This window comes from Phaethon lepturus, unplaced genomic scaffold (genome assembly GCF_000687285.1).
Source record: "Phaethon lepturus isolate BGI_N335 unplaced genomic scaffold, ASM68728v1 scaffold17001, whole genome shotgun sequence".
NCBI lineage: Eukaryota > Metazoa > Chordata > Aves > Phaethontiformes > Phaethontidae > Phaethon > Phaethon lepturus.
The window spans coordinates 861-24525 of NW_010517143.1; the positions used below are offsets into that span (position 1 = coordinate 861).

Consider the following 23665-nt stretch of genomic DNA (forward strand, 5'->3'; position numbering starts at 1 on the left):
AAGTCCTAGGGGGTTCGGCTTGAACAGCCAAATTGTCTCTCAGAGGGCCTATGTAAGCACTTGCATTTTTCACCTAACTCTTGTTCTTGTATTCTTTGACAGTTGCAGATCAGGCTGTAAATAAGGTTTGGCATAATCTTCCTTCTTTCCACTGGGGGGTGGTGGTGGTGTGGGATTGGTGTTTTGTTTGTTTGCTTTAAAAACACCTCCCTTCTCTCCCCAGTTTCTTAAAAGATCCTGAGGACTGAGACAGGGACAAATGGATGTGGTAGAAGTATCCAGCATCATCTGGGATTATATCTCATTTTAGCTACTTAATTAATCCAGCGGTCTTGTCCCTATGACACTTTCTCCTGGACACTTCCTTGGAATTGCTCTACTTCTAGCAGGCAGGCTGTCACCAAGACCAGCAGAGGCCCATAGCTCAGCTGGGAACGGTGATGGCTGGTATGTTTTGCCTTTTGTTACGTAAGTCAGGAGAGGTGAACACGAAAATGTTTGTTGCTTTGCCCAGATTGGGAAACTAAAATTGTCTTGCCCCTGTTCAGAAAAAGACGTCAACTTGAAGTAAGGAGAGAAAAAGATTTTTTTAATTTCATTTATTCAGGCCTCCTCCAAGGTAAAAAGCTCATCTTATACCAACTTCTTAAAATGGTTGCTCATGCCCTGCCAACTCTCCTCACTCAGGTGCTTGCTGTGGAACTAAAGATCAGCGTTTTGCTACAAACAGCCTGTTTAATGCTTTTTTTCCCTCTCCCATTAAATTGTTACATTGTCTATGATAGGCCTATTCCACAGTGGGGTGGCAGTGGTGAAAAAAGACTGTATTTCTACCCAGTGTCTTTTTCTCAAGTTTTCCAATGGCTGTGAACACTTTCTGCCAGCAACACCCTCTCAATGTTCCCCTTCTTGAAATGCCTAAAGCAAGGGTTTCCAGCAGGAGCAGGTGCTTGAAATTTTCACCTAGCATGAGTCATTCTCCTTGGATGCTGCAATATTTTGTTTAGAAGGATCAGTGGCATGAGCCTCTGATCTATGCTTGATCTGCAGCTGCTGCTGAGGTAAGCACCTAATTGACCAAAGCTACCAGGCTTCCCAGGGATTCACTGAAATCTCTACAGCAGGTTGAAACTTAAGGAGTCTATTTACTAGTAGAATGGTCCCCCAGAAAGTGGGAGCTACTGCTGTAGATGATATCACTTTTCTTGCTTAAATGTGAACCTATGCCTTGATGACAGTATACATGTTAAAAAAAAAAAAGTGTCCTTAAGAACGCCTTCCTCTGAAGAACATAGAGCACTTACCCTTTTACACAATTTAGGCAAGAAGTAAGTAAGTAAGTATCTTGGGGAGCAGGTAAGTGAGAAGATAGATAAGATTATGTATGAGAAACACTCAACAGCACAATGGAGATGGGCATGGTTTGTGGGCCTGATAGTACTAGGAAAGCAGGTACCTTTCAGAGTAAGAGTTACAACTATTAAAAGCCTGCAAGAAATAGGCTAAGGTCTACAGATTAAGCACTGTTTAAAACTCTTATGTGTTGTTAAGAATGAAGTTGCACATCAACATTTCATTTATGAAGTGTTAAAAGGCTTATCTCAACGGATCCATCAACAGCCTGGATCATAACCAAATTTCTCTATTCAAATTCTCTACCACATAATTTTCATTGTGTGCAAGCCATACGCTGTAACGGTAGCTGTGCGGTCAGCCTGTTGTGACCTGTCACCTGAGCCACCACACGAAATAAAGACAGTATTTTTGCTAAAGCCTGCTCTTTGCCCACAGCAGTAAGAGCAAAGGATGCTTCTGGCCCTCATCCTAGCTTGGAAATCAGTGCTCGCTGCAGTGCTTATTTCTCTGAGTTTAAAACAGTAAGAGCATATTCTCTTTTTTTTTTTCCTCTTCCCCGATTTACCATCATTACTATTTGTGTTGGAAAACAAAGGAAACCTGCAGGACTCGAGATGCAAACCTGAGCAGGCATCATGTAGTCACAGTGCAGATTACAGTCAAATTGCCACAGAGGAGTGCAGCTGTCAGTTTTGGTTAGGGAAATCTATGAAAGTACTCTCTGGTCTTGAGAGGTTAGAAATTGAAGGGTGTAATAACTTGAAGTTTGTAGGAAATCTTATAATCGAGTTGCTTTAATTCAGAGTGTGTGTTCCCCATACACACCTATTTTTGTGGGGAGATGGGGTAAGAAGAATAATACATGGAATGGCACCTTCCAAGTTTGAGCTTTGTGCTGTTTTCGTTTTCCTTTTTTCTACATGAGGGCTGTGCTCCCTAAGTAACTTAATGCTTCTGAGAAATGCCACTTCAAACCTGCTTCTCAGACTGTTACAGATTCAGGTGCTATATCTTACATTAGCAAGCTGCTAATTTGGAGGTTGCTTTTCAGTACATTTAACATGTGCAGGCTGCTAACCAGAGAAAAACATATCACATACATACACACACACACTTAAAACTAAGGTGTTTGTTTATTACAAACTAGTTTTACCATAATCAGCGCTGACCCCTCTCCATTGCAGTGTAACCAGACATATGCATAGTGTCTTGGAATTCCTTCAGTGTCAGGCACGTGCTGCCTACTTGAAGGATCCCCAGTCTGGGAACTGGTGTCACTGTGCTGAACACCAATACTCTCACTGTAGCAATGTAAACACAGCCAAAATTCAAAACCCCAGGTGTGCAAAGAATTTCAGCATAGAGGACTTTGTGAAAGGTTTTTGTTTGAGATTTAATCAACATACACACCTACTTCTTTCCTTAAAAGATCATTACGAGTCTCTGAAAAAGGAGTGTTATCGAACAAACAGATGCTTGGCTTCTCACCATTGTTGTTGCTGGCAGATGTACTGAAATGATGCAGTATATTTAAAGGAGGCCAAATATATCCTCACTGGCATGTAGAGGAAGTTTCCACAAAAGTCATACAAGAAAAAACACTAAGTGCAGAGACCTGTTCTGCTGTGTCCGTGCAATGTTCATCCAAATGGCTTACTGGTGAGAAAATAAATAGTGCTTTAAAACACCTTTCAGCTAAGAAAACAGGCAGTGGTTGAATTTAAAAGTACGAGGTACAGGGAAACTTCTCATGGCCAAATGTGGTCTGTGACAATCCATTGATGCTTGCTGTATTACCGTTGTCATCTTCATTTTTCTGTGAGACAGGTGAGCAGTCAGCTATCCTGTAACCAGAAGAAAATAGGCACTTAACATGCTAGCAAAGATGGTCAATAAAAGCATGAGGGTTTGGAAGTATAAACTTTATGGGTGACAGCAACAGAAATCAGACCAATATCTTGCCCTAGCCTGGACATGTACATTTACCAGAATGCCAGTTTTTGTGAATCTGACATGGAGCCCTGAACTGTGCATTGCAAGGGTAAAATAGCACAGAATTCAGTCATATATCCACCAGGCTATTTTAATGATTTTCAGAAAGAAAAGTGCTCAACTCCTAAAAGCACATCCCAGACACCAAGAGCCAAAGCCCCAGTTACAGTGTTAACCTTAAATGCACACTGCATTACACAAAATAGGTATCTATGGATGATCTGGCATTCTTCTGAAAGCAACTCTTGTGCAAGAAGCAATGGCAAATTTGAATGAAAAAAGCATCCTGAAATTCATAAAATGATCTCATGAGACCTCAGACTCCAGCAGATTTTAAACTGTCTTGGCTTCTTCTGCACTCACCTCAGATTCTTGCCTTTCTGGGAGCGTTTCTATTCCGTTGTGATCCTGTATGTGTTGTGGGCCCTTGGCTTCTAGCTCTATATCAGCCTGCACGTTGGGCTTTTCATTCTCCCATTTTGCAAAGCCTTTGTTTTTCCCAGCTTTGCCATGGAACTTGGACTTCATTTTGGGGAAAGTATGGGAACCTGAATCATTCCAGCCTGGCTCATGCCACAGTGGTTCTGTCTGTGTTGCTTGGCTGGTGGTTGCCCTCTGCAGCCGCACCGAAATTTTCCGCGAAGAGCCAGTGACAAGAGTGATAGCTCTGCCATCGAGGTCCTGGTGTTCCGCTGCAACACTGGGAAATTCAAATACTTCATCTTGGACTGAAAGAGAGGGTGGAATTGTAAAATATTTATTTTAAATATTCTACATGAAGATCTTTACAAAAAGATAACTTAAGCCTGGGGTGGGTGGGAGGTAACACCCTATATGAAGCAGTGGTATAATTAGCAATATCCATACGCTAGTTGGAAACTGATTCTGGCCCTGTGTGTGCACATTGCCTTCTCCCTCCGTCTGCACGCTCAGGGGATAAGGCAGAGCTAGAATTGTGCCCTCTGTCTCCCAGCCCCTGCTCCTAAGTGGCTTACAAGGAGAAGTACAATTTCCCTAATTATTATTTAATTTATTTTCAGCTGGGGTAGGGATGCCAGTATAGAGAATAGGGACCCTCAGGCAGGAGACTAAGGCCATCACTGCAGAAAGGAATGTTGTAATCTGAGCACTGAACACAAGCCACAGTGCAGTGGAAAGTACATGTGCTGCTCTGTGCATTGATACAAAGGAAAAATTAAAAAATGGCAGCAAGGACACCGGCCATTAGAGAGGATTCCAGAAATGGTTTAAAATAAATAGGAACAAAAGTGCTCTCACCTGGAGGCAGAGATGGACTGCTAGGCAGAGAGCCGTGGTTGCTGCCTACCGAGGTTCCTCTGGAAAATTTCCTGCACGCCAGCACAAGCAGGTCTCTGCACTGCTTATGACAGTTGGCACCGCAATCTGTAAAGAAAGGAATTGTCAAGTCACCAAATGGGAAGCCACGACTATCTGGTAATCCCTCAGGGCTATCAGCAGACAGATACCAGGAGGGACTTTGAAGGAACAAATACTTTGACAGAAGGTGTGAAGGGTGTTACAAAAAATGGATCTTTTCTGTGGCACAGCCATTAATAGAAATCTGGCAGCAGAAGGGAAGTGTAAGAGACCTGGAATTACTGGTATGACCATGTGTATGCCATGCATAAAGCTTCTGCTCCACCGTATAAGCCTCCAAAAAAAGGTTTGCTTTTTTTATTTGACCCAGCAGGGCCCATTATAGTAAACACACTTGAGCAGAAAACACTGGAGCATCCGTACTCTAAGCCTCTGGAAGGAGGGCTGGAGGTTAGTGTAGACCACTGTAGGTTAAAAACAGTCTAGCAGCTCAGCAAGCAACACCAGCACCAGGTAAGGTCTGTGGACATGTGTCATCCACCTGGATGAAACTAGCTGAGGGCCTGCACACGTGCCTCTGCTGAGCGTTGCATCTCACTGCAGATACACTCGTCACTAGGTACATTTATCTGAAGTATGACTGCAGTATGGATCTTATTTGCAACAAAGGGCCAGAGGGTGGAGGATGTGTGCCCCAAACGCAGGCGCTCTCTCCTCTGTGTCCCTTGCCCTTCTTTGAAACTTTCCACCTCCCTTTGTTTCTCTGTTGCTGCTCCAGGACTTACTTAACATTTTGTTCTAGGCGAGCCGCTGCCAAAGCGTTGTGTTTGTAACTCTCTGCTGAAAGAGCCATTCTGCTCCGGGCAGCAGCTCTAGCATGATGGGTGAGAGTTCTGGTTTCTCCCATCACCTTGTTCATATGACTAATATAAAAGTACCTGCCCAGCTATGGTTTTGCCTGCCCTAAAGGTAAACACCTCCCCAAATAAAATGAAGATCTCTTTTGGCAGTGAAGAACCTCTTTCATCACTTGCAGACCGCACAGTCTAGCTTTATCTCATCTCATTATCCACAGTGCCGGGGTAAGCAGCAGACCTGAAGAGATGAACGCCCTCCCTCCCCCTGCTAGCACGGTGTCAGAGGTTGAAAACAGGAGATGACAGCGCTGTGCTCAGAGGCAGAAATCATCCGTAATGGGTGCAGCACTCCAGGGATGCTGGCACACGGAGCAGCTGGCAGCTGCTGCAGCAAAGGGCAGGCACTAATTACACTTGTTGACCGCTTTGGGATCTGAGCAAGAAGCTCTGCTCTCTTGCTCTCATGCTCCATTGCCTATAATTTTGACTCTACAGAACCACTTTTGCTCTCTCTCCGCTGGGCCACTGTTACAAGCAATGACGCAGGACAGAGCTCAGCTTTCAGATCTCAAGTTGAGTTTACAGGGCTGCTGTGGCAAAACTCTGTCTTTCTTCCCTCATCCTACCAGTAAAAGTATAGACCACAACTAGCCCTTTCGTAGCTGCTCAGATGACAGTAATCAGGAATAGCTGAATTAGATACGTTGGTTTAGCCAGGGACATTTTCCCCACCCCTCTCTGAGGAAGAGATGTTCATGGGTGGAGAGGGAGGCAGGCATACGGTGTATCCTAGAAACCAGTCCTGCCAATTCATCACCCTTCTCCTGGAAGCCAGTGTAAGACTAAGGGGAAAGAGAGCATATAATTAGAACTATGAAGCCCCAGCATGAGTATTCCCCTGTGAATAACTAAGATGTAGCTACAACTGTGAAAATCAACAGAGCGGGGCTTCCTGAGAAATAAATAGGTCCAGGACTTTAAAGCCAACGAGGACCACTACAATGTCATTCTTGGTCTGACCTGCTCAATATAGTGCAAGTACTGCATAAGAAATTAAACATTTTATGAAAGCAACAGAGAGGGCTGTAAGAGCTCTAAGATTTTTTTTAAGTTGAATGTCTGCAAAAGTTCTTCAATGAGATCTGCTGGGCAGTCTAGGAATTAATTAAATATTTCTCTATTTCTAGCTCAGCCACTATTGCATTGCAAGGTCAGTTAGACTTCATTGCAGGCATGCGGATGTACATGACAGACAGCATTGCCAGCAGACCTTTTCCTGACCCCAAGTCTCAGCAGATAGATTTCAGGATGTCTCACTGTTAGGATGAGGACACTTGGTTTTCCAAGATGCAAGGTCTTTGCTAGTAGAAAGTAACACCTCATGGAGTCAGTATCTGCTTTGGACCTTTAGCTCGCAGAACCGATGTGTTCCTACTGGGTGGTATGTCCCCTAATGCGGTAAGACTTCATAGCGTACCAGCAGCCACTGTTCACAGACAGTACCAAGTGTAGAAGCAAAACTTCAATGAATAGATGCCATTTTAGTAAAAAATACAGTTGACCTACTTGTGCTAAACCCCACCACCTATAGCTTGAAAAATCCATGCAATATTTATTTACCTTTGCATTTGTAGCCTTGTTTGATTATACCCCAGAGCTGCAAAGAAAGACAAAAGAACGTCAAGGAATCAGAAAAGAAAGCTGGAAGGAAAACAAGGTCACAATGAGGAAGTACCAATGGCTACAAAAGCACAAACAGGATACAACTGCTCTTAACACCCTTCCTGTTAGGCAGACCTCCCCCTCTAATTGTGGTAAGACTTGTGTGGCTTCCCCCTTATTTCTACTACTTGCAGTGGGACTACCAGAGAAGGAGAGACACAGATTATATTTGCTTCCAGGAACAGGTGAAAAATTGCCATCATATGAAGCTTACTGAAAGCAGCAGAGCACATTCTGCTTTTAAGCTCACTTAACGTTATCTGTGGGGTGTTTTCCAGTGTGCATTCATTCTCCAGATACATGAATGACCCATGCCATTCAAACACAGCAGAAGAAAACACCACTGGGGATAAAAACTACGTTCTTGGTTCCCATACTTGTCTCCAGCACACCTAGCCATACCAATCTGATTTGTCCACCTGACTTTGTCCACTAAAAAAAAGGTTGAAGACTGAAACAGGCAGAAAAGCCACTAAATTCCATTTTTGCCTTCTACCAGAAGCTGTCCTTGTTGATGTATGTAACAACCAAACGCTAAACTTCCAGGAGAGAGTGTGTGCGGTGCCACTTTTGGGAAGCTTTCACTGCAACATGAACAAGATTGCTTGGAAGTAGGAGCAAATTGTTATCTATACACTCAGAAGTGCTGTATCTACAGCATGGCATTATAAAAACAAGCATTTCCACTCTGAGAGGCAGAGAGAGGAAGGAGCAGTTTTTCTAGCTTTAGCATTAAAGGAAGAAAATCAGTGACTCCAGTGTTTATTTATCCTGAACTCATTTGAAACATTACCAGGGAGGGTGAGCACATCCAGGCAGTTGAAACTGCACGTGGCTCCTCACCATATTTATAAGAATCCATGCGCAGTGTGCAGGGGGTGAATATGGTCAAGAAATGTTCAAAAGGGAGAGCTGGAGAACATTCAGAATACAAAGGAAAGAGTAAAATAAACAGAATAGGAAGATTCTGGGGGAAAAAATCCCATACGCTGCACAAAAGAATTTGCAAGGACTAATGTGGGCTTGGAGAAAGCAAAATAGATTAGGCAAAGTGGAAGAACGGTGAATAAAAAGAACAGAAGGGACAACAGTGGAAGGAGGGTCCATAGAAAGCCTGCTGCCTGCTCTTTTCCTGCTAATGCTGTATATATGCACAGTGAACGCAGTTGCTGTGGTCAGGCAGCGACAGCGGAGCCCCCCCAGCCCCTCTTGGCAGAGCGGCAATGACTTTTTTTCCCCCAGGATCAGAGTTAGAGACGTGGATTGTTATTTCTTTCATTTAAGCTCTAATCTGTTCCCACTGCAGAGCTTTCGCCTCACCTTCTCAGCTCTGTACCTTCCTCCCGCTCATATTTGGCACCACTGTTGTGGTTACACACAGCAGTGAAAGCTTAAGCTGAAGTGCCATGTCATGAATTCTGACCTAAAGCTTTGAATCTGTCTGACACAGCTTTGCCGCAAAGCTGGCTTGAGCCAGCTCCAAAGTAAGAGGATCTGTGCAAATTCAGATTATAAAGCTCAGCGGGGTGGCTGGTGACCTACCCCGCCACGTGGCGCAACTCAAGCTGTGGGACGGAACTGTGGCCGGCCACGGGCGTATCCATTTCATGCTGCTTAATGGCATTAGGTTTTAGCTTGACCTTTAAAGTTCGTAACGGTTTAATAACAGATATTTTATTGACTACTGTGTGCATTGCACTTTCACGTCAATTCATCCTGCTGCACTGTCAGCACACATTACTTTGACTGTGAATCAGTGCATCAGTTTGAAATTAGGTTTCCACCCGCGGATGAGCGGCGCAGAAATGCGGAACAAATACACAGCAGATTTTCTAGTTGGTTCCTGTCCTATCAGCCCAACTCATCCACAGGACAATGCCAATGACTTCAGTGCCCTGACAGGAAAAATGACCTTATTTCCATTTCCTGTACAACCCCTTACTCATTTGTATTCCTGCACTGGATGTAATCAGGGAGACATGAAAAATCCAACGAGGGCCAATTAGCAAACTGATGCTGGAGAAAAATATCTGGTGGAGGGGACATTGCAGGGCAGTCCTCAGGCCTTGCTTTGCTATGGAAGCCTTCCAAACATGAACTGAGTGTCACGAGCACCATGACGTCTTCCTGAGGTTCCAGGCCGCCTGAAACAATAGGCTCAGGCCCGTGACTGCCCCTGCCCCATCAGTCTGCCCGAGCTGTCAGCTCAAGAGCCCACCAGCACGCTCCTGAATCAGCACTGACGATGCTGCCTCCAAGGTTTTTGCAGTTCTAGCAGAAATAAGTGGAATTCCTCTTCTCTGTGGCCTTGATCCGTGGTTGCGATAGGGACCACGAGCATCTGAGCAAGACAGATGCATCGCAAAAGCAGCGAGCGGAAGACGGGAGCATGGGCAAGAGCAGGAACACCAGAGCTTGTCTGAGAGGAAGGCATGTTTTGGCCCTTCGTGGTGCTATTACTTTCAGCCACAAAAAAATAGTACTTAGTGGAAAAGTTCACGTAGTACAAGCCAAGAGCAGAGGCAGATCTGCACGGGAGAGCAGGGACCTCCTTCTGAGTTTACACCCCATGCACGGGCCACACATAAGCAGAGGACATGGGCCTCTGCCCTTATTGCTTCAGCTGTCTAAATGTGGACATGGGATTTCAGTGGGGTTTGTACATTAATGTAACTTTTAAATCATAGGAATTCCTTTTTCTTTACTATACTTGGTTTGAAGTGAAAAAGTTGGAGGCTTACAAGCAACACAAATATTCAAAAACCCAATCATTTTCCAGCTATGTATAAAACACTCTAATAAGTGGCATCTGGTAAATTATGGCTGAGAGAAAAAGCAAATTAAAAAAAAAACTCAAATTTAAAAAAAATCTTACTGTACAGAACTGCTGGAAGCAATTTTGATTTCTTGACCAAATTAGAAGATCTGTTAATTCAGTTGAGAAAGGATTAAGGCTGTTATGGCCAGTCAGAGAATTATGAACATAGCTATGTTGCCATGTGCAATTTCCTGAGAAAGAACGGCTTTTGCTTCATCTACATCCTCTGTTCCAGACACCCATTTTCCCTTGAGCTTGTTTACATGGGAAATCAAGTCAAATTAAAGAACTTAAGATAAACCAAGTAAGGCCATTCATATAGTCTCTAATATCCTTTAGCTAACATAATTTTCTTTTTTCTCCTGCAACAGTAATTCTTAGAAATGCCAGTATTCAGGAACCACTAAAACAAAACTGGATAGCACAGCTACAATTCACAGCTTCTGAATGCAATGAGATATTTGGCCAAGAGACTTTAGCAAAGTGTGGAGCCAGTTTCACCCTGTCTATGTAAAAGGGTAAAAAATTGTGTTTAAGATATGCTATTGTTAAAAACATACTTACAAATCCTGCACAGTGCTCGCAGAAAGTTGGTTTAAGATAGGTCATCTCCTGGAAGTTATGAATAAACCCTGGCCCCATTTTGCACTGGAACTGTGATTTAGCTCTCAGAAAGTAAGCCATCATTTCTTCTTTGCTTATAAGACCATCTCTGTTCGGAAAAAAAAAGCAGAGTAGATCTGTCACTGCTCACAGCGCTGAAGAATTCAAGATTTTCTTGTTGCAAAAACAATGCAGCACATCATAAAGCAGATTCTTCAAAAGAGCCCAACAGTCCTGGCAGAAAAAAAACCTTAAAGCCTTTGCGGTTCTTACCCTACATTAAACAGCAAACATTGAACTCACTGCATGGACCTTGGTTTCTCACCTGTTGATGATATCAGAGCACAGACCATAGCCATCACGTGAAGGACCTTGACTTACTGCTCACACAGACCAAGCAGTCATGCTCCTGGCTGACCACCAGTCTTGACAGTCAGAGACTCTGGACAACAAGAATTATCAAGCCCAACTGGCTAGAAAATACATATACCTCCTAGAGTATTTGTTACCCTCTCTCTGCTACGTACACTTATTTCCCCTGTCCTGTACACAACTTGTTTCACCAATCTGGCTGAAAATCTGATGCCTGGTCTGGGTACAGGATCTCCACTTTAATTTGACAGTACTGGAGGGGTTTTGACTCAGTCCCGTTCCTCGTTAAGCTATTACATAAATGATTTTTAAAGTACCAGGTAAAGCAGGACTCCAGCCTGAGTGGTCTTATAGAAGTGATTACAGCATAAGAAGTTAAATGAGAACAGAAATCAGCCTTCAGTGATCTTCGGTTCCTTATGCAAGATGTCAGACACAAGAAGCTTGGGAGACACTGTTTCTTCAATATTTGTTTTTCATGAGTTTTTAAATCGAGGAAAAGAAAAAACCCACAAAGAAAACTCCAAACTTACTGGTCTTTGTCCAGCACACAGAAAGAGTCCAAAAAGGGGAAGTTGGCAGCTATACTTTCAAAGTCTTCCTGAGAAATATAGCCATCGTGGTCATGATCGTAGTTCCTAAAGACAGACTGGGAAAAAAAGGAAATTATTGTCCTAATATCCAACCTATCCTGAATCAACACCAGCTCTTGAACCTTATGATTACATGTAAATTAATTCAACATTAGTTCAACATTACTAATTAGATATTCTGCTGCCATGTTTTATTCCTTTTATTCCTACTCGGTACTTCAATATGCATATTTATTAGACTGTAGGGGAAAAAATGGCTAATTTTTAAAGAAAACTTGACCTCAGTATTTATCTAGTGATGGTCCTCCACACCTCTTCAAACATAATTTTCTTGCTGTATTTTTCTTCTTTCTTGGAAATGTCACTAAAATTCTGCCCCATGTGACATATTCCCTTTGCTTCATTAAGTATGCTTTTTAATCACAAAAAAAGAAATAAACCAAAACCAGCTCAACAGCAGCTTTCCCATGTGTATTTCAGCTGTTTTTGGCTTCTCTTCTCTTTTAGCTGGTCACCTCTGCTCTGCCACAGTACTGTTTCGATCTGATTTGTTCACTAGTACTTTGATGTCCAGATCATGAACACTTTGTATCTAACAAAAACTCTCTCCCATCAACTCACCCCAGCTCACTACTAAGTAAAAACAGACATGGGATCAAATTTAAGAGGTTGCATAAAGTGTTGGAAGCCTTCCTTAGCTGCTAGGGGATTACTATATTCTGCCTTACTAATTGCAGAGATGTGTAAGGGGCATTAAATGTGATGCTGATGGGAAAAATAAGCATGTCAAAGTCAACATGACTATCTGAAAGACACATCGAAGCACAAACTGTCTCATCAGGTTAAGATTTGGTTGACAAAGACAAGAATTAAATATACTGAGACCTCTGAAGGGTGTTTGCATTGTCCTTATCTTAACAAGAATGTGACGAAGCCAATTTCTAAGCACCTAATACCTGTAACCAATGACTGGCAGACCTCAGGAATACATTGTCAAGAAGGAATCAAGACACAAACCCAAGTAGTATTCAACACTTTCAGTAATAAAAAACCCCCTAACACATTAAAGCACAACTTGAAGCGGCTAGTAAATGACAAAGACTGGCAAAACAAAGACAGCTGTAGAGGGTCGTGTGGGCCTCTCAGTAAGCCATATCCATAACAGCCCCAAACCATGTTTTAATCCTGTCAAACTCGAGATCATACATCCTGAACCAGGCCAAAACTGTGGAATGGAGGACTGCATCTCCCCCACCCACAGGAACAAGAACAACCACCCCACTCAGCACATTCTGGAAAGATTAAGGAGTTGCGACAGACTTCCTATTTAAACAAGCTATCACAGAGTTTTGGATGTGGAGTGATTTTTATCAACACATATGGCGCTGACAAAGGCAATACAGGAACAGCATGTGCAGTTCTGGCATCCCACATTAAGAGTAAAATGAAACTTTTTTTAAAAAAAGAGCATATACAAAAGGTAAACCACGAGATATATTTGAAGTCTGAGTGAGAGAACTGAAGACTTCGTTTAAGGTCTCTTAACAACACAACCCCAAATAATGACCTGTAACACAGATGAAGTCAGAATTTCGTAGTTCCTCCCAGAATCAGTTATTAATTTGTAAAAAGCAGAAGGAAATCTTGCTTCATTATCTACAACACATTCCTGGTTCTTCTGCATGCCGCTCACATCACTGAAAGTCCCTGACACACCAGCAAAACAGGGCTCAGTCTCTCCCAAGGAACCTGGTAGTGTTTGGTTTTGTTTGCATTATCGAACATGTCACCTTCCAGACGGAAGCTGGAAGGTCTCAGCTATGATTCTTCATGACCCCATGCCCACATTTTTAAAGTGGTATCAAAACAGTGCTATCTTTACCAATAGGTAGTATGCTCTGGACAGTCAAATGACAGCAAGTTGAAAACCAGAAATAAAATTTCGGGAAACCTTCTCTGGATATAGTAATGGGTGAGTCCTTGTTTCAGAGTATTTTTGTTTCTGGACATAAACTGGGTGGCTAGAGCTGCAAAAACTCCACTTTGCCCTTTCAATTTATATTTGCTCATTAAACGTCTTGAAAAGCAGCCAGGCTTTGGATGCTCCTGAAAGTTTGCTCCTTTTCATCCAGAAATCTGCTTACTAATCCCATCACTGACTGCAGAAATAAAGTAAATATGTCTGAAAGTATCAGTAAAAGCTCAAATTTGTTATTGGATGTCTGAAATTCATCCCAGTCCTAACAACTTCTTGAAAAGCTTTAACTTAGTTATAGTGATGACAATGTCAAAGCTCTTGTTCTCTTCAGCCAATATATTCTTCAAAATACTTACGTCCACCAGCTTTCGTATGTGCTTGTTAATGACTGTAGGGTCGGGTTTTGGTACCACTCCAGATGCCCACTCCAGTGGCACTACTGGCTTGTTAGGGGTGGTCGGGGAGGTAGGCTGCTGAGAGATGGATCAGAACACAAAGATTTTCAAATCTGAATTACAAAGTTGAATTTCCCGTTAAGCAGCTCTCTGTGTCAGAGCTATAACCACAAACCACTGGAGTCCCCGTGCTGTAAAAATGTGCTTAGCACAACATCAGGCGAGATGTTGCAATGAGACTCAGAGGAAGGGGGAAGGAAGGAGGGTCTCTGGACACAGTGGGATTCAGAAGGAAGTAAAGCCCAAACCCCTTTTTTTCTTTTCCCCAATATAGCCCTTGAGGAACTTGCCACCACGATGCAGCCTGGCCCCAGCTCCTGCTGGTGGGACCATGCCCAGGAGCCATGTGAGGGACTCCAGTGGCCCGAGTAAGTTAATGCTCCTGCTCTGTGCAGCACCAAGACGACAGCAGGATGCAGAAGCGGGGGCAGAATTGCGCTCAGCAATTCAGTCCCACAGGTTTCCAGCTGAGACGTGCCAGGACGCACGTGAAGCTTAATTCACTTAGGCAGCCTGGGCAGAAAGGGGTTAACCTTTGACTTGCTCTCCAGATAACACCAGCCAGACTATTTTATTTTGAAAATAAAATTTTCAAATTTTATTTTGAAAATAAAATGTCCTGAGGAAATGGTAGCTGACAGCTCACTTGATGCACAGAGCACGCAGTCCATCTCCCTCCACGCCACTACGGTACCTTGGGAGAAGCTCTGGCACATAGTTCAGTTTGTCCAAGTAGAAAATATAGGACAAACCTGAACACAGTTTCAGGTAAGGCTTCAAAACCCACCAGGCAGCATGAAAATTCTTGCAAGGCATACTGGCCTTCTCCTGCATCTGCCACTGTACATCCAGCAAGTGAAGCAGTGTCAAGAGGAAAAACTTCAGCATGGCTTAGATCAGAAGGGAGGTGACCCACAGCCTCCGAAGGCCCCTGCATTAGCTGATGAGCAAGAAATCTGTGTCCTGTCTCCCTTATTAATTGGTGCGAGTTAAAAGGGAGATCATTAAGCCATCTAAAAATTTTAGTTCTTATTGTGTTTAACCAAGATATTGTAGACTTCAACACTGAGATGAAAAATGGTCACAAGGTCATGCTCTACCAAGTTTGGTAGGGGGAAAAAAAAAAAGGATGTGTTAGTGGGTTGCTTTATTCATTTGGCTTTTCCTTATTCAATTGTCAGAACAGCTTTTATCGGTTCCTCAATGGCTCTTGACTAATCTTACAAATCTGCACAGGTAAGCTAAGGAAGAAAAACATCCCTATATCCACAGAATTCAATTCCAAGAGGAAATACAGTGAACCTGGACATCCAGCTCTATCCAGCCAAAAGCACTTAAAGAATGTTTTAATCCTAAAATTAATGTCGCCACACAGTGACGGACTAACATGCTTGCAAGTGTTTTTGCTCTAAAAATATGCAGAAATAGAGCAATCTTTTAAAGATGACATGTTACATGATAACATGTAACATACCAGTATTGTCATATTCTTACAGCTATGGTCAGAGAAGAAATTTGAAATGTGCCTTCGCTTAAAAAACTCTTAGACTAAAGGGACTCAAAGATCAGCATCAAAGTGTCAGAGTGGTGCTAGACTACCAAGTCCTCACAGAGAGCTTTTAACTCCTGATAGTCCAAGCGGAAAATGGCGGAAAGAGACTGAATCCACTGGAGAATTTCTCTTTATTCTGGGCTATTTCACTTGAAGCCTCATTCAGTTTTTATGTTTGTTGACAGGCTGCAATGGAAACTTCATGTTACTACCCACTAGCCAAAGGGAAATGTCAGTTCCTCCTATTTCACTGACAGATTCGTATGAACAACCATAATTTTATTTACGTATTTGAAATGCGTGCTATGAGGAAAGGTGCTAACCAGTGTCCAGAGACTACCTAGCTGAATTTATTGAAGGTTCGGAAACACTGTATCTGGTCACGCTGTTTGTGATTCAGCCTGTATCTCCCATCTGCTTCACTAGCACAGGCATAATGGTGTCCCAGATGGATGCAAACCTCTGCGTATTTTGGCATTGAAACAAATTCTACTCAAAAGCAAAAAAACTGTGTAAGTGTGCCTTCAGTGGCATGACTCTGCTAGGCAGATTTGTCTTCTAGCAAGCCCCCCAACAAGAAGGTAGCTACCTAACGCGCAGGGAAGAGCAGAACGGTGTGACAGGGAGATGCTATGGTGTAACTGGCGGTCAGTCTTCGGCAGCTTTTTAGGCCACTACACTGACTGAAGAGTCTCCTCCCAGTTTTAGCAGAATGAAAGTCTTGCTCAAGCCGCTGTTGACAGCGGGCTGGCGTGCTAACAGATCAGCTCCCCTTTGGCCTCAAAAACGACTGCAGCAGCATGAGGCTGCAGTGCACCTGCACAGGAGTTGCACCCCTACAGCAATAAGTCAAGGAGCAGTTGGAATGATAACACTATGCTGTCACATTGCCTGTGACAAATTTTTCTACCTACGAAAGCTCTACAGATTCTTCCCCCTCTAAAATATCTTGTGTGCTTTGGCGCTCCATCAAAGAGAAGTATGCTTCAAATAGTCCGGCTCCTGTCGATTCAGCTGCAGCTTTCTACCCATCAGGGTGCTGTAACAGCTCAATGTCACCGGTTATTCATTGATCATCATGCAGAGGCCTCCCACAGTTGCTGGGTACCGTTAAAGTTCACAGCACTGTTTATATTGCTTTTGTCCTTCTTAAACCTCAGGCTGGAGACCAAAGCCACAAGGTGATGATCTTCTTCATTTACGGTAGCGGCCCTTTAGTCCTTCCACAAAATAGAGCTGTAACAATCCGACTTCGCTGGCAGTCGTGGAAGCACGAGGGAGCCAGAATGACTGCTGGGAACTGTTGTGGTCAAATCATATCCCACAAGGACTGGAGACTCAGTGAAGAAATTCCAGGTGTTCAGACTGAATTAGGGTTGACTATGGAAATACTCAAGAGCTTCCTTACTATTGCTCATCACCCCCTATTGAAAGCACATGCACATCATCCTCAAACTGGTCTCCAAGAGTGATAAACTATCTTAAAACCCACAGAAGACATGTACTTGGAACTTATGCGGGTTTTCTTTTCTGTTTGCTTATAAGAATACTTCAAAAACATAAAAACCACTGCAATGAATCACCTCAGACTACTGGGCTCTGCTGTCCCATGCTGCTAAGCATTTCCAGCTGCCCTTAGTTTCTGTTGGTGTCAGACTTGAGAGGAATCAGCCTGAAAGCATCATGTGCTCGATATGACAGGTAATAAGTCTGTTAATGCACTGATTAAATGCTCAGAGGGAAGAGGAGTCCCCAGACTTTGGCAGCAGGAGAGATAGTAATACTTCAAATGAAAAGCCATCTATTAATTAGGACATTTATCTGTATCCTCAGCCTTGCAAAGCATGACGAAAAATGCATCAGTGCAGCATTATCTTTAGTTGCACGTGCTAAAAAAAAGTAATATCTGTTCTGAGGTGTTTAAACAGTGCTTGAGAGCCCAAGATACAGCCAATTCTACATAAGCAAATAGTTTTTAAAACAATACAGCTAGTGCTGTGGCTTACCTAAACCAAATCTTTGGACTCAGTATTGTTTTATATAACTGCACCAGCATCCAGAAAATGAAGTAATGGTCACGCAATAAATAATTGATATAAGCTTACAAAGGATATCTTCACATAAAGCAGAACTATGTTTCCAGGACTTGCAGAGGTTTTGTTGAAAAATAATTAATAATGAAGTCTGGCATACTTAACTATTTACTTCTCCCAATATGCTCTAAAATCTATAAATAGTGCCTGTGTTTACTATACAAGCATACACACTAAAAGCTTTATCTGAATACAAATAAGGAAAGCCATTAACTGTAATTTAAAAATTTAATCAATTGCATGCGGGCAAAATAAGCAATATGTCAAAATGCAGTAAAAGATGACCTACAGATTTGGAGTTCCTTGGTTCCAGCACCAGTGAGAGCTTGTAGATATCATCCTCAGTGTGATAGAGGTCCAGCGACAGCTGTATGTAAAAAAGAGAGAAAACCAGTAATGTTTATTAGATTGTGTTGGATATAACAGGCTTGTAAGCAGAGATACACCTCCCACTGAAGCTAAACAAGAAGTTTTGCTACTCGGAGCTCAGGATACACACCGAAGCCGCTTGCAGCTGCTGGGAAAGCAGCTTTTCACAGTGCTAACGTAACCCACGCTGGTGAGCACACGTTGCCTGTACTGATCCGAGCAGGTGCTGTGCTTGAGGGCTGTCACAACCTGCATCCCAACATCTTGAATGAGAGGGGCTGAGCGTTGACCTTATCCAAAGAGGGACATTGGTATCAAAGACCACCCTCATGCAAAAGACTTTCTTTTAGCAGCTCAATGGTCATGAGAGATCTCAGAGAAATAACCTAGTGAATACAGAAACTGCAGCAAAGAAGTTGTAAAGGGGCTAGGCTAGAAGCAGCTCAGACTGTGTTCTGGTCAAATTTTGTTCCTGAAGATGTGCCAGAGTACTGGAGGTCTTCTACAGAGACCAGCCAATGCAGCAAAAGCCTCTCTGGGAAAGCCCTGGGCAGCTGCTGACTGCTGAGACAGGCCCAGGAGCCACAGGCCAGGTTTGGCACTGCTGTTGATGCAGCAAAGTGCTCCATGAACAGCAATCCCAGTCACTTTAGCCCAGCTCAGCCTGTTCCAAATCCCCTCTCAGCAAGTAAGGCAAATTCCCTTTCAGCATCTCTTTTTAGATAAATGAAAGATTTTTCTTCCATATACTCATTCTTTTCCCTAGAGGACTTATTGAGAGAAAAGGCGGGGCATAAATACACTTCAAGTAAGATGAATCTGTTTTTACTTCGGCAGCTGCGGTCTTGTACTGATGCAGGTCTGCAGTAAATTCCCCTTTGCTTGGAGTGATGAAGGAGAAAAGTAATTAACACTGTGGCTAATGCTTTGCAATGAGAGGAAACAAACATTGCATGTCTCCTCTGATCATGTCCCTACATTAACTAGCTCTGGAGTAACTGACATGATTTGAAGTCATCACCTGCCTTGTAAATCCCCAGTTAAGCTAAGATTGAGCTAAAAGGATGTTTCCCAGCAGCCAGACAGAATTACTGACTAAATGACTGTAACAGAAGGTTATTTTTAGAGAACCTGAAGTGCTATATTAGTAACAAGCAGGACCAGTGACATGGTACTGCAGAACCACCTCTAGGAACCACCTTCTCATAGGCAGAATTTTGTGCAATGGGTAAGACAGGAGTTGTGCCCTTTCCCAAGATAGGTACACATCCCAGAGTGAACACATGGATTTATAGATGTCTGGATTTTGCATTATTCATTTTGTCTAGCTGTAACACTATGTTGATTTTTGTGCTTCGTAATTTGGTTACGGGCATCAGTGAAAGCCTGAGCATCCTGCAGGTTCCTTCACCCAGCCAGCATGCTGCTGTCACAGGTCAGTGTAAGGACCTGTCCTAAAGATAACGTAGATCCAGTAGCTGCTGTAACAAATATCACTTATTTATTCAGTGATTGTATTCTTAAAGTTCCTTGGTGGAATAAATAAGTGGCACTCAGTTGGAGCAAATGATATTATCAGGCCAGACTGGAACTGACAGCAGAATTTCTAGCTCAAAAGGCCTTGCCCTGTTCCTACTAAAGAGCATCATCTTCTCAGCAGGCCAGATGAGCAGGATTCGGGGATGGAAATGCATTAGTATTTACTGAACAAGTTTGTATTTCCCCTCCCTGAATTATCTGACCTTATAAGCAGCAGCTATAACTTCATTAGGCACAATGTATAAACCCAAACAGTGGACAAGGTGTTGCCTAGCACAGAAGATTCAAATACTAGCAAAAAAATTAGCAGCATGATAACTATGCAGTCATACAAACTTTAATTTTATATCTCATTTACAGCTTTGCTCTGACAGATAAAGTCTAGTAAGAGTTTTCCTAGGACAACCTTTACAGCAGGTGACAATTTCCATTCTAATTTGACTTTCATTGCTGTCCTATTCTTCCAAGCAGTTTGCGGGGTTGGGCGGGGGGAGGAAGGTGGAGGAGAGATTAGAAAGGCTTGGCTTCTTTTTTGTAAGTGGAACTTACTGAACACAAGTTAGGGTGGATGACTTTCAGTTTGGTTGTTTAGATATTTCTCATTCCCTTCACTAGACTGTACAAAGGACTGGGACTTTCCAGTCATTTGCATATAGTCTCAGAACAGGTTAGATAAATAGCTGTTGAGACCTAAAAATAGTGGAGGGGGAAAATGGTGATGCCAAATAGGTTCTAATACAGTTAGTATAAATACACTCTAGACTAGTTGAGAGACTGAGATCCTCTTCCAATCCACAGAAAGTGATGAAACATTTACCCCCAGGCTTTTATTCATGTTGTGAAATAAAACCAATGTGGAAATACTGCACAGCAGGTGAGGAAATCCCTTATGCATCTTTACCAAATGTTAAGTTTTCTAATGATGAAAATGTCATTAGAACTTTGACTCCTCTCTGGTGCACTGCCAAGCTTGAGCTTAGGTCCTCTTTTACTACTTCTGCTGAGCTTCAAGTTTCGGATGCCAGGGCCTGGTACAGAACCGGGTACAGAGTCAGTGGAGATGGAGTGAATGTGGCCAATAAGTCAGGAAAGGAGGAAGAACCACACAGACTAAGAGCAAGCATGCACTAAGAAGTGAGTCCATCTTCATGTAACACTCTGGCTCACCGGCAGATGAGTTGGGGCACATTTGCTTCTCTTGCCCATATAACTCAGTCTCATTTACACATGACAAGGGAGAACTTGCATCACTAAAGGCTCCCTCTCAGCTTTTGTAGTCTCCTATGCAGGTAAACCTGGCATTTGTCTCCCTGCCCTCCACACAGCAAACCTTTGCCTTATTTGTGGCATGTCAACTTCCATGTAAAATATTGGCTTCTTTCGGTTACTTGTTCAAAGCTAAAATTCTGTGAGCTAGAAGATGATTTTTTATACTGACAATAATATGGGGTGGGGGGAAGCAGACTTCTAAGTTTGTGTGCAGACATTTAAGGCACGAGACAGACCACCGTTCCAAAATGCTGACCATGCAAGCAGCTACCACTGAAGCCAGAGAGACATCTTGCTCCCCATTCAACCTTTTGGTCTATACACACAATAGCATCTGAAACATTCCCATAAGACCCCTGACCAGATGCCCTGAAGTTTACTACCAAGCCCTTGCCCCGGCTCTTAAGTCGAGCTCTCACTTCACAGCTCTTAACACAGCCTCCCCAAATGTCACCATTTCCAACCCCCTTCAAAGGTATTAGCTCCTCCAGAGCAGATAGGGCTCCACCACCGAGGAAAAGAAAAACCGGGGCAAATTCCCACATGCCCATGAAGTACCCATTTTATCTTCTTGTGTAAGTTGTTGGACGAGGAAACGAGCGCCCGGTGATTTACTTGTCAAGCAAGCACAGGCCAGGCTGTTAGCACTCGCTAAGTGTGGTGTAAAAGGCAACGCTGCAAGGGATGGAGGCCAGGCAGGGGATTTACACATTGCTTATCAGGACAAAACACCTACTAAAAGCTTGTCTGGGGAGAAGTGGCTTAATGGGAAAACAGCAGAAGTTGAACAAATAGTTGGGTCAGTTGATCCACACGCAGATGAAAAGCACTCTACACTTTCATACACATTCACTAATTTTGAAAGGGAGCTAAGGAACTAAGTAACTTAACTTCGTTAAGGAAGTTAAAGATGAGAAAATTTTTTACAGTTTACATTAGAGAGGGAAGACCTAGCAATAAATAGAATAGTTATTTCTTCAGGCTCTGAAAACTGACTTAGGCAGCAAGGGAGGCTAAATCTGCTAAAAGGCCATTTGCACATAGCAAAGTCAACTATTTTTAGTCAGCAGTTCTTGTTAGCTTTGGGCAGCAGTTCTAGCTTTTCTTCTCTTTCTCTGAACCCAGCCTAGAAATTAAAACTCTCTTATTAACAAAAAAATTGACAGAAACATTTCATCTACTATATGAATTCATTATTACTGTTTAAGAGACCACTGTAAAAAAAAAAGTATTGTATTCATACGTACAGATGAGGACAAAACCTACATACTAGAAGAAAAATGAGAATATTCATATTATGATACGTAACAAAATTCTGGTCCAGGAACCTTTTGTAGACTTTTTTTTTTTTTTCTTTCCAGGAGTCACCATCTTAAATCAAAACTCCCACACTATCAAATGTACTTGAGCCACAACTACACTTCCAGTGCCTATGGAGACATAATTACCTTGGAAAGGTTTTAGGATACCTACAGCTGTGTACCTAGGATACCCATGGCTGTCTCCATCATTAGTGAAAAGTACCACCATGGAAGCACGCTAACAGGTAAAAAGCAGCACAGGTTGATTTTAACACGTGGTCAGGTCTGGAATCAACATTGCAGCACGCAGCTTCCCTTAGTTACGATCAGATTGGCTCAACTGTAACCAAAGTCAGCAGAGGAATATTAGGAATGAATACGTCAGAGCATCGTAAGTGAAAAAGTACCCATCATGTACTCAACTGCTTCTCCTGGTAAATGAAATATACTGAATTAAATATGAAAATATAAATAAAATCCCTATCATTTTGCTGAAAACAAACAAAACAAGGAAAAGATTTTTTTTTTAAAAGGAAAGACAGATACACTATGTAAACTGCAGTTGATACATTGATGGATATGAACCTGAAAGATCTTAGAAAAATCTGAAGTGTTCTGCTCCTTTTGGAAAGCAGGCTGTCACCCAAAAGAGAGAAGAACAGCTAATGAAAATGTCAGCAGCAGTTCAGCTTCCATCTCTCACTTCACATTGTCTAATTTCTGCCCTTTTGGGCTCAGTTTCTTGTTGCTAAGTTCCCTAAAGCCTGGGATTTCACTTCCCCCTACTCACAGCCAAGCTTGTAAAAAACTGTGAACTTTCAGAAACGACCAGGGAGGGAAAAAAAAACACAAGATAAGAAAGCAACTCTCAATCCCTACAAAAACAAAACAAGATAATAAATATCTGCCTTTATAGTCCAATATTTAAATTAAAGAGGTGTTGCAGGGGGCAACACATGGTCCCTTCTCTTCCCTGTCCCACTAACCAGGATTAGGAATTTTTCCCAGATTGTTCCATACAAGGTGCAACAGGAGAAGGTTTTCCTATTCTCCCAAACTTCCCCATTCCTCATACAATGAACCCACAGGTATATCGACACCAGCTTGGTAGCTCCAAGCTCAGGCACGTATTTGTCAGCCTTTGTAGTGTAAAGCTCTGCACCTGATCAGCCACAGCATAAATCCATCACAAACTAGGACCACTGTTTACTTTCTAGATATGCACATTTTTGAGCATTTTAAAGCAAAGCATGAAAGGGAAAAACCTCAAGGGTCCCGCCCAATAGCCCTCCAGTTAAGGCATTTACCTAGAATGAACTAGGTAATGAGAGTCACCTCAAGTCTGTGACCTGACTGAGGGAAAACTGGAATTTGGTTCCTACCTCCCCAGGGAGTGGGGGACAATGCTGAGACATTGCCTGTTCTGGACACAATTATTCAGAGACAGTCAAACTCTTT

General features: G+C 42.7%; 1 protein-coding gene across 1 annotated transcript in view; it reads right to left on the minus strand.

Moving 5' to 3' along the window:
- Window positions 1–3159: 3159 nt before the first annotated feature.
- Window positions 3160–23665, minus strand: part of RASGRP3 (RAS guanyl releasing protein 3 (calcium and DAG-regulated)) — a 30453-nt gene continuing 9947 nt past the window's right edge. Inside the window, exons 9-16 of the mRNA XM_010296301.1 lie at window positions 18019–18096; window positions 13986–14102; window positions 11592–11707; window positions 10648–10795; window positions 7164–7200; window positions 4627–4752; window positions 3712–4076; window positions 3160–3200 (exon numbers count right to left, since the gene is read on the minus strand). Coding sequence (XP_010294603.1) covers window positions 3192–3200; window positions 3712–4076; window positions 4627–4752; window positions 7164–7200; window positions 10648–10795; window positions 11592–11707; window positions 13986–14102; window positions 18019–18096 — 996 coding nt within the window. The 3' untranslated portion in view covers window positions 3160–3191. The remainder of the gene's footprint in view (window positions 3201–3711; window positions 4077–4626; window positions 4753–7163; window positions 7201–10647; window positions 10796–11591; window positions 11708–13985; window positions 14103–18018; window positions 18097–23665) is intronic.